The 15,530-nt window shown below is 41.0% G+C and overlaps 1 protein-coding gene and 1 long non-coding RNA gene across 2 annotated transcripts in view; one reads left to right on the plus strand and one right to left on the minus strand.

The window, feature by feature from the left end:
- LOC131404393 (neuroblastoma breakpoint family member 6-like protein) overlaps nucleotides 1-15,530 on the plus strand; it is a 27,590-nt gene continuing 12,060 nt past the window's right edge. The window contains exons 1-3 of the mRNA XM_058539002.1: nucleotides 1-437; nucleotides 12,868-13,080; nucleotides 14,879-14,981. Coding sequence (XP_058394985.1) covers nucleotides 12,903-13,080; nucleotides 14,879-14,981 — 281 coding nt within the window. The 5' untranslated portion in view covers nucleotides 1-437; nucleotides 12,868-12,902. The remainder of the gene's footprint in view (nucleotides 438-12,867; nucleotides 13,081-14,878; nucleotides 14,982-15,530) is intronic.
- LOC131404396 (uncharacterized) overlaps nucleotides 3,402-15,530 on the minus strand; it is a 26,288-nt gene continuing 14,159 nt past the window's right edge. Inside the window, exon 3 of the long non-coding RNA XR_009219787.1 lies at nucleotides 3,402-4,895. This is a non-coding gene — a long non-coding RNA (uncharacterized LOC131404396). The remainder of the gene's footprint in view (nucleotides 4,896-15,530) is intronic.

The following is a 15,530-nucleotide window of genomic DNA, read 5'->3' on the forward strand; positions in this document are numbered from 1 at the left end:
TCAACGCCTCTTGAAGCTCCTCTGGAGGCCCCACTGGAGGCGTGGGGGCGGGGGGGCTGCTGACCTGGCGAGAGAGGCCGCGCTGAGGGGGCCCAGCCCTGCCCCTCGAGAACAGGCCTAGAAGAGGCTGATTTTGACGGGCAGAACTAAAGACAAGTCTCAACGGCGGCCCAAACCCCCGGTCCCGACATTAAAGGTCTCAACTCCTAAAGTCTTAGCGGACCGAGGGTCGCGAGTTGACTCAATCTCCACGCCTTTATCAGGAGAGTCGTTTGCCAAAATCAGAGACCAAGAAAGAGAAAGATTGTGTGGATCAAAGTCCACAATTAACCAGAGAGGAAACACGATTTTGTGACAAATGGGATGTGCGGTGTGAGAGAAAGATCGGTGTCCAAGAGAACTCTGTTTTGGCCTGAGCAAACGGAGCGTCAACTAAGGTAGGTTTAAACTGTAGGTGCAGCGGGTTTTAGGCGAAAGACCTGGAATTTAGTGGAGAGCCCTGGGGCCTTCCTTGAAAGAGTTTTCCATCCTCGCGGTCTCCGGTCCTGCATCCCGCAGGGTCCTTTATGATGTTGCGGATCCCGGGGTCTCACCCTGGGCCCCTCTCCTCCTGGCAATCTCGTCGACTCCCAGGCCCCGGCGACCTTCTCTCCACACGTAGGCGCCTCGCAGAGGCGCGTCTCCCGGGCAGTTCTGAGGTGCTGCCTTCTGGGACTGGTGGACCTGGTGGGCCTTGCCGCGGGTCACTGTCCCGCAGAGCGCTGGGCCCTTCGGGTGGGGCTCTTCTTCTGGAAAAAGCAGGGAGGGAACAGCCTGTGGAGAGGGAAGAGAGGGAGGCACCAGGTTCTGGATGCAAAGGACATTTAGCATCGGAGAGGTTGTGCTCAGTTACTATTAATTTTGAATTTCATCAAAAAAACTGTATGGAAATTTGTTTTCTTTCTTGTTATGTGTACCTACATAATATCCTTGATTTTGCCTCTTGGCCCACAAACCTAAAATATTTACTCTCTGGCCCTTTACAGAACAAGTTTGCTGAACTCTGCATGAAACTATGCCCAATACTTGCCAGAAAGGATACCCAAGAATCTCTTTTACTTATTTTCAGTCTTTGAAAATTTTCCTGACAACCAATACATTTCCTTTCTGGGCTTAAGACATCTAGTATTTGGTTTGTTGTCATTTGCAGTAAAACATTAATACATACTATGCAAAATAAATATAGATTAAAATATTTAAATTCAGAAATAAATAAAGGATAGCATTGAGATAGAAAACTGTACCAATCTGAGCTTGAAAAGAACTTTTGTGATCTGATGTGATCAGCTACCTCCTCTGGGAAAACAATAGCACTCCTGATAAAATGTTGTTAGATTACAATGAGTTTAAGAATTCTTTCTGAGAACATTGACTAGTTAATTATCAATTTTGGATGGAGCCAAATAATCTTGATCCATTTTCAGAGAAATCTAATTGTCTTTATCCAAACATTCTTTTTTTTTTTTGTATTCAATTTAACAATGATTATCAATGACTTTTTATATTCTCTATAAAGACAGAAATATTTGAATTGGCTTACATATAAGCTTCTTCTATTGGGATCAGTTTGACATAAACGCTTGACAGATGCTCACAAAGATTCTCTCCTTGACCAAACTCTAGTCAATGTCCCCTGAACTTTCAACTAGGCCTCAACTTTTGGACTTCTGTGTTTGTCTCTGCATTGTCTGATTTTAGCAATAATTTTGCTAAGTCAATTTAGCCAGAATACCTCACCCTCCATATCTGATCACCCTCACTATCCAATCAGGTTCCTCTTCCTCAACCATCCTCCATGTGATGCTTGATCACCCTAGCCTGCCTTCAACAAGAATCCCGTTAGGTTGGTTTAGCCAGAATCCTCCTAACCCCTGATGTTTCCTCTTAGTGCTTTTCCATCCACTGACCCCTCACCTTACTGCTTGACTATAAATTCCCACTTTTCCTTGTCATATTCAGAGTTGAGTCCAGTGTCTCTCCCCCACAGCAAGACGCCATTGCAGTGATTCCTACACCTATGGCCATGGCCTCCCTTGAATAAAGTCTTCCTTACCGTGCTTTAACAAGTGTCGTTGCATAATTTTTTCTTTAACAATACTCTTGAACAACATGTGGGTGAGACTTTTTTAAAAAATTGTGATAAAAAAACATATAACATAAAATTTATCATCTTTACCACTTTTAAGTATACAGTGGGTAAGCCTTTTTAATCAAAATATTCACTATATAAAGATGAAAAATGAATATATACATGTAAAAAACTGGGTACCAAGTTACAAGGAAAAGGAAAAATTGGAGAAAGTAGTTGTATATTTATATAAGAAAAGCTATTATATCTAGGATATCTAAGGTAATGTTAATATCTAGGATATCTATATAAGATTTTAGAAATTAATTAAAATCTAGGCTAAGGTTTTCAAACCCCTCTGAAATCAAGACTCAAAGGGGTAGTCCATCCAAGCTTACTTTTAAGAGTCAGATACTGAGTGACTTGATTTGTTGGGGAAGCATTTTGGCTCCTGACAATCCTATTAATATGGAGAGGGTCCAGGGCCAGAAGAATCCCACATTGTTACTGCTCATCTAGTGGTGTCAATCCTTAAAGGCAACATTTAAAGCTAGTTTTCACTGTCAAGGAAGGCAGTGATATAATTGATCCTATAAGCATAATTTGCACTGAAAGATGATGCTTTCAAAACTCCAAACAAAGATTTCTTCAACATCTCTTGAAAAGTAGGAATACACTCTACTTTCCCCTGCCTGCACAAATCTACTAATTGTAGTAAATTCCAAAGACTCAAGAGTGTGAGAGAAATTATCTCCAGTTATTTCTATGTGAAAATTGTTCTCCAAAGTATAATATTATATTTGTCTTTCTATTAGCAGGCTTTCGAGATTGGATAACATTCCTAGAACTAACCACTGGAAAATCATAGCCTGAGTGGAGATGTAAATGAGCTTCTCCTTAAGGTCCTCCTTTTGGTATCTTCTCAGAGTTTGAGTATAACTCCCTGTGTATATATTTTGTAATTTGATATTTGGTAATACTTTCTATAAAATGAGAAAATATCTCTCATGAAAAAACATGGTTTTCTGTGAAGAGGGCATGTAATATACCACTACCCAATAGAAACCATTTCTCAGACTTTCTAAGAAAGCAGAGGAAATTAGCCAATAATAATTATGAGGAAATATCCTGCAACTTAAGTACATACGTTGCCTTATTGAAAGGCTGGATGGATAGCTTGGCCCAAAGAAGGAATGAAAAACCACAGTAAGGTACACCATCCTGGAATTTCAGAATATCAGACTTGAAGAAAAGACTCCAAAGACTTCTAGAGAAAAAAAAGACTCCATACAAAGGATTCTCAGAATGTCATGGAAGCTCTTAAAACAACATTAAAGCAAGAAAAAATTAAGGAAAACTGCTTTTAAACTAGAATTTTATACACAAACGATCAAACGTGTGAAGGTGTATTAGGAACATTAGCTTCCAGTAAAATGAGAGTGAAAAATCAAGGAGGAGAAAGACATAAAATCTAAAACACAGACATCCACCACAATCGAGAGGAGTAGAGAAACCATAGGATGACAGATATAAAGTTAACTTAGAGAGCAATCAGAGGAAATGTGAGCAGAAGGATGGAGAACTCAATGTGAGAAGTATTCAGGAAAAATGAAATAAAATAAAACTGAGCATTATATGATATTTATTGACAGCTAAGAAAATTCAAATAATATAGGATGTTGAACAAGTCTAGGCTACTGACTGGCTTCCTCGAAATCCAGCTTCCTCTAAAAGAATTGTAGAAACAAGAGGGAAACGTGGTTCTAGAACCTATGAAAAAATTGTAACTCTCAGTAGAGACTCAAGGCTATCTTGAACCGGTGTGTGTGAAAAGTTGATATTCAGAGGTAACAGAGAGGAGATAAGACAGAGAAAAGTATTTTAAGTTCTGCTCTTGCATCTCATTCCCATAACCCTGGATCAATCATTGTTGCCCCTTCAAGAAAGAAATTATCAGCAGCACTCATTCAGTCCACCAATGTGGTAGCTTCAATGTGATATCTGGGACACACATAAGCTTTGCTGAGGAAAAGAGTTGATGAAAACAAGGGTTTCCTTTTCCAGAGCTTCCTCCTCCAAATCTCCAGAGCCAATGATTGTCATGGCCTCCTCCCAATGTTGCTTACCCATAAGCATTAAAAATGAGCCCTCAACCAAAAGTCTGGCCTGGTGGAGTATAAAATAAACAAGGGTGATAAAAATGACTTTTTTTGTGTGTGAGGAAGATTGGCCCTGAGCTAACATCTGCCAATCCTCCTCTTTTTGCTGAGGAAGACTGGCTCCGGGCTAACATCCATGCCCATCTTCCTCTACTTTATATGGGACGCCACCACAGCATGGCTTGACAAGCGGTGTGTTGGTGTGCACCCAGGATCGGAACCGGCGAACCCCAGGCCGCCGCAGTGGAGCGCGCGCACTTAACCACTTGCGCCACCAGGCCGGCCCCCTAAAAGTGACTTTCTTGTACATGCTGCTTTCCACTTGGGGTTCATCCTTGTCCCTAATTTTACCAAGACCAGCAAAGTCTAGGGCCTAGCTCCACAGAAAGGTCTGAGGCCCCCTCTCTGCAGCTTCCCTCATGTCCATGCTGACTCCTCCACACAAATCTTCCCCTTTATTGGGCTTCCAATGCGTCCCCCACCACCAGAGTGTCTGCTGGGCCTGCAGTTTCTCTCCTTTCCTGACTTTCATTTCTTGATCCTCACTCCATCGTGAGACACTGCTCAGCCGTCAGCCCAAGCTCCAGCATGTGAATCAGTGACTTGATGACTCTTTAAATTCCAGATATCTGCCAAGAGAAAGGATAGAAGTAGCAGTGGTTTTGGTTTCAAGTATTCAAAATGACCCGCCATACTCACATGTCGTTTCAAAGACATAGCTCTGAAAAATTCCTTGTTCAGACCTCAATCTCTTCTGCTCTGTTCTGCTCTAAGAAGTATAGTTGTCCTTTTCTTTTTATCCTTGCCTCCTGAGGCCCAAACCCTGTAATAACTCATCTTGCTCATGCAACATATAATCCAGCAGGGAGAGCACTGGGCACATAAAAGCACAAGGAAAACCCTCCTTTGACCAGGAATGGAACCCAGCCCCCCTGCGTGGGAGGCCAAGACTCTGCTACTGAACCACTTATACTTGCTTCTCAACTGTTGGAGTAGGTCTAATCAGGAAGAATTCCTGGAAGGACTTTGAAAAAGCAGTTCTAAAGTAGGTTTACACAACTGTTCTCTTTGGAAGACACGGATAGCACTTAGAAAAGACACCTGGAGCAAAGGCTTGCATAGCGGATTTATACAAGGCAGCACTATAAAGTTATGGCACTCAAATCAAAAAGTTTGATTTTAAAAAGCCTAATTCTGAAAAAAAGTTTTTCCAAGTAGATACTAGACCTCTATGTAAAAACATCGGAAATTCATTCAGACCCTTGCATCTGGTCCTAAATCTAGTGTGGACCTATGGAAAGTTCATTTCCTCACTGGCTGAAGCAATCTCTTTGCCCTCCCATTGCTTGGTGCCTTCCAAACTCTTTCCTCCCAGTTTTTCACACACCAGTTCTTTACACAGTGAAGGTTCAGGAGGCTGGATCTTTGAGTATGTGCTGAGTTACTCAGAAAAATCTGGGTGATAAAATTGAGTTTCTCTCCTCCGAAGCCTCTTTTGAGTGTCTGGAAAAGACAAAGGATCAAATAGTCCCACTTTAAACTGTGATGTCTTACAGAGACCTACACAGGATGAATCAAAGTGAAAATTCACTCCAAGATTTCTTCCCTTCATCACATCCTCTTGGCCACGGAAGGAAAAACATACCAGGGAAAAACAATTTGATAACTTCCTGTAGAAACTAGAACATTACTCCTCTAACTAATTTAAAGCTATTTCCCCCCTTTGCCTTTGTCGAAGAGTCTTATTTTCACTCTTTTGTTTATGATTAGCCTGGTACAGATTTGTACTGTTCTTAACATATAATGCTTTTCTGTCTAATACACCTCTTAGCTGAAATTTAGTTTTACACCCAATCCTAGAAGATTTGGACCCATTATAATTAGTTATATTTAGTGTTGGTTGAAGATTGCTGACAGAGTTGCTTTCATTTTTACCACCTCATTATATGATTTCTGTGCTTTAAAAATATTTCTTTCTGCCTATTTAAACCAGACTTGTCTGTTTGGAAAAAATTTGCTGTTTTCCTATAGCATTCTTTTAAAGCCTATGTCACTGATTAGTTAATGTATTTTCTTAGATCTCAGGTACATAGGATAAAGGTAATTTCGTTCCTTAGTTCAGGACACACAGTGGTAGCTGCACTGAGTGACGCCCTTTCTTACTTGTTGTCTTTCATTATTTTCTGTTTATCCCACTCTCATTCCCTCCTCCACCCCCAGAAGCACACACTCTAAGGGGTTTAGTATATGTCTTTTTATTCTAGCTTCTCTTTGCATATTTAAATAAGTGTGTGTCTTTGAAGAATATATGGTGCTCTTTTCAGGGGAAGGATTTAAAATCACTTTTTTTTTTTAAATTTTTTGTTTATTGCGGTAACATTGGTTTATAACATTGTATAAATTTCAGGTGTACATCATTATACTTCTATTTCTGCATAGATTACATAATGTTCACCACCCAAATACTAATTACAACCCATCACCACACACATGTGCCGAATTATCCCTTTCGCCCTCCTCCCTCCCCCCTTCCCCTCTGGTAACCACCAATCCAATCTCTATCTCTATGTGTTTGTTTATTGTTGTTATTATCTACTACTTAATGAAGGAAATCATACGGTATTTGACCTTCTCCCTCTGACTTATTTCACTTTGCATGATACCCTCAATGTCCATCCATGTTGTCACAAATGGCTGGATTTCATCGTTTCTTATGGCTGATACACAATGGAATAAAATCACTTTAAATGTGGATTGGTTCACTCAAAATCCATTTCGTCTTCCTTCTAGTTGAAGAGTTCGGAAAACTAAAAATTATACTTCTCAGACTTCCTTACAGATTGGGTTCTGGACAGAAATTATGTCCTACCAATTAGATGCATGCAAGTGTTTTGGTAGAAGTGAGGAGAGGCCTTCCTACTGCCGTTGCTGATGGCAAACAAGGTTATGGAACCATGAGTATTTAGAGATACTTGTGGCTGGCAGCCATATTCTCATGTTTAATCACTACTTCCGAGTGTATGAGAGGCAGTGGTGTTGGCAGCAATCAAAACTTGCTGACTCCCAGATGGGAGTTAGGGAGGAAAGTCATTGATTTTCATGTACCAGTGCTTCCACCTGAATACTACTTCTCCAGCCCTTCCAAGGTGGAATTAATAGCTTCCTAGCAATTTGTTTCCTAAACTTAACTCTAATTGATTCAATAAGATTGGTCCATAAATCTTTTTTTCTATTTCCTAATTTTTTCTATTAGCACTGTTTTCAGTATCTACTCCATTATATCCATGTGCTGCATAGAAGACTATGGCATGTTTTTACCACATTTTATTACCTATTCCCATAGTTACAGGCACCTAGTCTGTTCCCACCTCCAGGACACTCCAAATAAAGGTAAAAAGATCATTCCCATCCATGTCTCATCATGGAATCACACAACTGTTTCTTTGGGGAATATATACAAGGATAGGATGACTGGAGAACAGAATATGTACACACTTAATTTCAGTAAATACTGCCAGGGTGCTCTCAATTTGCTCTTGCAAATGATCTATTTTATTTCCCAAGTGTGGAAAAATGTACAGCAAAATTTATAGTGGTTTGAGACTGAGTTTGTGCTTTCCCTGGGTCTTACTCCTTGAAGACAAAATTCCAAAGGTTTGTACCACCCTAATGTGTTGGTTCCTAATTATCAAGGTCCTGAAGGCATCTGGACCATGCTAATCAAAGGAGTAACTGATCAACAGCAATCTTCTCTTCCTTGGCCTTTAGGGCTGTGCTGATCCTGAGAGGTGATGGGAGAAGATTTGCAGGGCCCAATCTCCTGCAACAGAGTTCAACTGAGGCAGTGGGAACTATACTTGTGTTAGCTTTGAAACACAGATTCATACTGGAAGAAGAGCCTTTGCCAGTGCTCAGAAATTAGGAAGCAGGGACCAAAGTAAGTAACAACTCTGGTGTGCCTGACCTTCTGGCTTCTGAATTCATTCAAGTCATCAGCTGGGATGAAGGCCACTAAAGATCCCTCTAAGGAAGCTCTCTTGAGGAAATGTTATGGAACTTGGTCTTAGGGGAATTCTTAGCAGTCAAGTCTCAAAGTTGCCATTGGAGCACAGAGACTTTTGTACAATGCCAGTTTTGGATTCCAGACCTCAGCTGGGAATTTGTAGGCTTGAGGAGGAGTTTGATCCCAGTTGCAGCTCTCTTCCAGTTGGTTCTTTCCAGCCCAAGCTCCAAAAACAGAAGGGATCTCAGTGTAGTTGCAAGCTGTACACTAAATCTAGGTATAATGGTTGCCAAACCTAAGCTATTGAGAGTGTTATGAGCTATGCAAGCAACCTTGAATTCTGAACATTGGTGGTTCAATGGCAGTACCTGTGGTTTCACATGGAGTGCCCAGTTTTGATTCCTGGCCAATGTTATGTGTTTGTCATTCACTCTACCACAGTTCATTCACTGCCACTGCAGAGCATCTGTGGGAATCTTTATTATACATGCAAGATTAGAACACTAATCCGTTTTACTACCTCTGCTGGACTGTTTATTGCACATGTAAGTCTGGTCTATGCAGAAATCCAGCAGCCAGGAGCAATGCTGCTGTCAACTGGAGAAATTGTGGGGAACCCAGCAGGGATTTTGGAGTAAAAGAAATTCAACAGTTTGTCTAAACAGTAGCTTGGCAGCCTTGTGGGCCAGGTTGTAATCCTGGAGGGATCAGTGCTTGGCCTGAGGTATAACAACCATTCCTCTGAGTTGTATCTTCCAAGGTGGGAGGTAAATTCTGGTATGTTTCTGTAGTGTGGAACATTTGGAAATTAGATCCTTGGCACATTCACCTAAACCTCTGGTTGATCTAGACAACGTACCATCAGGTCACCGTTTAACACTAATTTGCATGCTGGGCCTTGGGATGGTCACCTGGTAGCTTCTCACTACACAGTAGGGATGAAGTAATTGAACCTCCAGGAAGGAGAATAGCTTTGGGGTGGGCCAGATACCCCAAAAGTGGTAAAGATGTTAGAGGCCAGGGCCTTAGGGGTTCTGGGAAGGGCAAGGCTTGTACATAACAATTCCTTTAAATTGCTGACAGGAAGCTGTGAGAAGGGTGCTTGGGCCTTCCAGGTAGATGAAGGTCAGAGTCTAGATTAATCAAGAGTCTGTGCCTTCCAATAACACCAGCTGCCTGTGCTCAGCCCCCCTTAGCAGTGCCATCTGGCTCCAGAGAGCCATAGCACATGTGAGAGTGGAGGAAAGGCTGAATGAAGCACTGGCAGTTGTGTCCCCCAATCTAGACAGACATAGCAACCTTCAAGGACAAAGCAGAAGAGAAGGATGGGCAGAAGCAGTGAGAGTGTCTGAATCTGTACAGCACATATTATAAATACATTTTTTAAAAATGTCAGGGGCTGGCCCGGTGGCCTAGTGGTTAAGTTCGCATGCTCCATTTCAGCGGCCTGGGGTTCGCAGGTTCAGATCCCAGGCACGGACCTAGACACCGCTTATCAAGCCACGCTGTGGTGGTACCCCATATAAAGTAGAGGAAGACGGGCACGGATGTTAGCCCAGGGCCAATCTTCCTCAGCAAAAAAGAGGAGGATTGGCAACAGATGTTAGCTCAGTGCTAATCTTCCTCAACAAAAAATTGTCAGCTTACCTTTGTAGGCAGTACTAATGATGAAGCTGTAGGACTGAGGACTTTGTCCATGACTCCCTCCACCTACAATGCCAGCAATGAAGAGTTTTTCCCTCATTGAATCCCTGACAAGCTTGAATCTCTCTGACTTCCTAGTTCTCTGATCTCTAGACCCAGATTTAAAGAGTGCATGTGATTAGGTCAGTCCACCTGGATAATCTCCCCATTTTAAGGTCAACTTGATTACATCTGAAAAATCACTTTTGCCACATAATGGAACATAATTATACAAATAGCAACCACAAAGAAAACTGGCATGGCTATACTAATCCCAGACAAAATAGACAGCTTTAAAACAAAAAAAAAATGTTACCAGAGATAAAGAGGGATATTTTATAATGATAAAAGGGTTAATCCATCAGGAAGATACAATTATAAACATGTTTGCATCTAACAGAGTCCCAAAATATAGGAAGCAAAACCAGACAGAATCGAAGAGAGAAATAGACAATTCAACAATAATAGTTGGAGACTTCAATACCACACTTTCCATAATGGCTAGACCCACCAAGCAGAAGATCAACAAAGAAATAGAAGACTTAAACAACATGACCTAACGGACATCTATAGAACACTCCACCCAATGAGAGCAGAATACAATTTCTCTCAAGTGCACTTAGAACATTCTCCAGGTTAGACCATACACTAAGCCATAAAATAAGTCTCCATACATTTAAAAAGACTGAAATCATATAAAATTTTGAGACATCTCACAAACCAATACTATCACACAATATAGTCGCAGGTTGGCAAGTGGGGTGGGTAGTTTATCTGGTCCTCCTTCCTTCACTTTGTCATGAATGTTCAGTGGCACATATGGAGGTGGCCTTGGTCACATATGTGTGTAGAGCACTAGCCTGGAAAAGCTAGGCAGCTGAAGGGAAGAGATAGATATTCCAGGGATGTTTCCCTCATCTCAGGCTCATAAATCCAGGGAGGAATTGATACATAGGAAGTAAGGAGATGTCAGGGAACACTTTCTCTCCTGCCTGTCTATGCCTATCTTTAAAACCTCAGCTTCTATGTGACTAAATCCCATTGCACAGGAATGCTGTGGATCACTACCAACCACCACAGACCTTGATTTTTACCATGCTCTGTCTGAGAACACAACCACAGGTCAATGCTTTTGGGTCAACACAAACTGTCAATCAGTGTTCTATAAAAACTGCTCTGAACATAAGGAATAGTATTAGTTTATAAGTCATTCCAAGTTAGGCGGCTGCTATGTGTATTCAAAGAAATATACAAAAACTATTTCAATGACTTTGACAAATTGGAAAGAGACCCTGTGGAGCTAGAATAAAATTCATAAGTTGAAGTCTAACACAAACACAAGTTTGTTTACCCAATATGCAGCAAAGCCAATTACTGAAACGTAAGGCTTATAGCAAGGAAAGAGGTTTACTATTGAAAGGCAACCAGATGAAGAGATGGGAGCTAAAACTCAAATCTACCTCCTCAAAGGGAAAAAGGCTGGGGTTTTTAACTAGGGTTTTGGGTAGGAGAGGGAGTAGGAGGCCTTGGGGGCTGAAGTTTTAAGAGTCCTCTGTGCAGATGCAACTGTCTTATTTCTTCATTGGTCGAATGTACAAATTTGGAGGGGTTCTATGTGTTGCATGCAGTGGATTTTTAGTCTGTGACATCCAAAATTTACAATCGATCATTTTAGCTTCTCAGTGTACCTGCATGATATTTAGTCAGATGGGGGTGGGGTCTGTCAGCAAGCTGCTATCTTATCAGTGGTCTTCCTGTTGTTCTGCAAAACAAGCTCAGAAACTTTGGTCACTTTGTTTCCTATGTCAACCTTTTGGGTACCAGGCATGGTTTCATTCTAACCTAGGGAAAGTTTTAACTCATTCATTCTTGGTTTCAAAGTGACAAGCACAAAATAATGTATGTAGAGATTAAAACACAAAGCAACATGCACAGAGAGAAGGAGGGTAGGGCAAGGAGGTGGGAATGTCAAACTGGACTTCAACTTTAATGAAAAGCCAACATGCTTCCCCAGTGAGGAAAAAGAAGCCAACATAACATTGGGCTGCAGCAAGAAGAAAATTAAGACACAGTCAGGATAGAAATCCTTCTTATAAATTAATTATTCACACACTGAATAGAGTATTATACTCAGGATTTTTTTCTTATAATATTAAAATGATGTACTAAAAAACAGAGAACAAAAGAAGAATACCAAGGCTATCTCAAAGTTTTAAATTTTTCATGAAGAAAAAGTGACATCATGACAGTCCTTAAGACAATAAAAGAATTTGGGAAAATATTGATTCCTTGATGTTTTCTATGCATTTACAAGAATAAACAATGAAAAACATGCTTAAATTTTAGAAAGAGATAGGTCTATGGTATCAACACAAGAGTACACAAATATTGAAAGTGGTTGCTGAGGGGGTGGTCCCCATCAGTGATGACCTTCAGAAGAGACCAGGTGGCCTTGTGTATCAGCATGGCCTAGGCAATTGGAAGGCAGGGGCTCCTAAGATTCCATGACAACCCCCACCTTCCAATTCTGTTATTGTGACTCCAGACCCTTACTTGGCACACTGGGTCCTCCCTCCGGCACTCTTATCAGAGCCTGAGCTACAGGCAGTGCCTTCAGCTCTGAGCTTTGGCATCCTGTGCCTTATTTTCGTGGTTAAGGATTCTCAGAGTTGTGGAATACTGACAAAGTTCAGCCCAAAAGTAAGTTATGAATTACATCTGCATTCTTTAAACCTGTTTAAATCCATTTTTTCATTTAAAGAAACTTTATTGAGGTATAATTTATATACTATAAAACTCACCCATTGTAATTGTACAGTTAAATGATTTTTAGTAATTTACCAGGCAGTGCAACCATTACCATAATCCATTCACTTGCTTTTAATTTATTATTTGTTTATGTTTCTTCTCCTCAGGTTCTGGCTCTACTTCTTCCACCACAAGCTTTAGCATGGCAGTATCTCCCAGTGCTTCCTCCAGTCGGAGGACAGAAATGAGCATCCTAGAAACCAACCAGTACTTGCGCTCCCAGCTGGAAGAAAGTAAACAGAACTTCCGAGATCTCACAGAGAAATTCCTTACATCCAAAGCTACTGCTTACTCCCTGGCCAACCAGCTGCAGAAATACAGTAAGCTCTATGGGGTCACAGTCAGCAAAGTGATAAATAATTGTCCATTTCCCTTCCGAGAAACTAAACACTCTCCAGACTTTATTCTTCTCTCTCCTTCGTCAAAATAAATCTCATTCTGACTATATTCCTAGAAAGGTGGAAGTGGGCATTTTACCCTCAATTTGCAGAGAATGGAAACACTGAGGCACAAAGGAGTAAAGTTTGCAGTGAGAATGTAAGGAGGAATAGAGGCTAAAATTTTGGCTCAGGCGCTAAACCATCTTTTCTCTCTCAGGAACATGTGTCAGATTCTACAAACATATAATATTAGTGTTGGCTTAAATATCTCAGGATTCAGTTCAAACTTTTACTGAGAACCCATTTGCAAAACACTGTGCTAGCTGCACTAGGGATGAAAGAAGTAACAGTATACCCTACCTGCCTTAAAGGAGCTCAGAGCTGTCTGTTGCCAACTGAACCACAGATATCTGGAGATGAGAACATCAATAGCAGACATAGAAGGAATCCTGATGCCTAGAGCAAGAATCTTTTCCCACATAAGTTTAAAGAAGCCATTCCTCACACTCTGTTGAGATTGAGGGTACTTCCAGGAAAACCAGAGACTCTATAACAGCTTTTCTATCTCTCCCTGAATATGAACTTTGCAGACAGCAAGCAAGTCCAGGATCTGGGCTTTGAGACATATGGCCAAAAATGAGAGTGATGCCAAGTGGAGGAGACCTCCAGTCCCAGTAGCAGGCCAGGTCAGTGTAGGGGCTGGCCCCTCCCTCCCCACCATCAGCTTTCACATTTGGAAATCCACTGGACAAACTCAAACCTGTTCATAATCGAGGGGAGGGGTGGAGCTGTAGTGACTGAAGGGAACATGGGAGTGAGGGCATGAGAGGGACAAGGATACTATAGGAGAATTTTTGCTGACACTGAAGTTGAGTTTGCTATAGAATTTCTAGAATTATTTTTCAGTAAATCAATGGGGGATAAAATTTGCTATCTAACTTACTGACATGGACAAAAAAAGTAAAAATTAAAGCCTACATATTAAAAAGTGGAAAGATGAGCTTTGGGATGTGGGAATACACGGGTTTTTTTACACCATTATAATCATAATACAATTGTAGAACAAATTTTTTTAAGCTAGAGAAGAAGAAAGATATCACCCAAGATCTTAGTGTAAAGGTAATACAGTGCAGTGGTTAAGAGCGTGTACCCTGGGGCCAGAATTCCTGGGTTCAAATCTAAGTTATCTTCTCTGTGCCTCAGTTTCCTCATCTGTAATAGTAATAAGAATAGTGTCTACCTCTTCAGGTAGTGGTGATGATTACATGATGATAATTCATGAAAATCCACTAGAACCATGCCATGGGAAACACTATGTATTAGTTCTCCTTCTGACCTAACACAACACTGTTAGCATTTGAACTTATGTCTTTTAAACTTTTTCCCTTCATGTACGTTTTTACACAGTTGTATGTTTTACTTAAGAGGCTGCAAGGCTTGGTTGAAGTGGCCCAAGATTTGGAGTCAGAACTCAAGGGATGTGAATTCTGACTTTGCCTCATTCCAGTTGAATCATCTTGAACAAGTTATTTTACCTGCATATGGGCTTCTCTTTTCTCATCTCTAAAACAGGGAGTAATCAAATGCCATGTAGTTGGGAGACTGAGGAATAAGATGTGGAAATCCCAGCATAGAGCCTGGTAATGGGATTGGGGCAGGCCCTGCCTCCTCCCTTGAAGGCAGTGATCATAGCAGCATATCCAGTTTTCCACTGACCCAGGCATCTCTGCTTTCTCAGAGTGTGAAGAGTACAAAGACATCATTGAGTCTGTTCTGGAGGAGGACACGCAGTTTGAGGAGGGGAAGCTGGCAGAGAAGATGAGACCAGCTGCAAGGCTTGGGTAAGGAGGTACCTGTGTGGAAAAGTGTGTGAATTACTGTTTGAAGTGGGGCAACCCAGGCTGGTAGAATAAAGAGCAAATTTGTGCAAAGAGAAGGGCAGAAATGTACATGGCAGGCACAGAACTAGATAAAGACAACTGATGGGCTGTGGGAACTGGATGGTAGACGAGTTAGGTCTCTGGGATTTTCCCTTAAATAATATATGAATAAAATGGAGACACATGCCTGGATTGGAATACTAGCAATGTGGCTTCTAGCTGTGTGACCTTGGACAAATTTACTTAACTTTCCTGCATCTCAGTTACCTTGCTACCTCATCTGTAAAATGAAAATACCAGCAGTATCTACCTCAGAGAGTTCTGAAGATTAAATGCATGATTACAAGTGGTTAGAACCAACTCTGACACATATGAAGCTCCAACACATATCTGCAGTAATTATTATACTTGCTCTTCTTTTTTATTATACTTGCTCTTTATTATACTTGCTCTAATTATTATACTTGCTTCTATTTTTATACTTGCTTTATTCAATTTAAATAATCGCTA

Source organism: Diceros bicornis, chromosome 4 (genome assembly GCF_020826845.1).
Source record: "Diceros bicornis minor isolate mBicDic1 chromosome 4, mDicBic1.mat.cur, whole genome shotgun sequence".
NCBI lineage: Eukaryota > Metazoa > Chordata > Mammalia > Perissodactyla > Rhinocerotidae > Diceros > Diceros bicornis.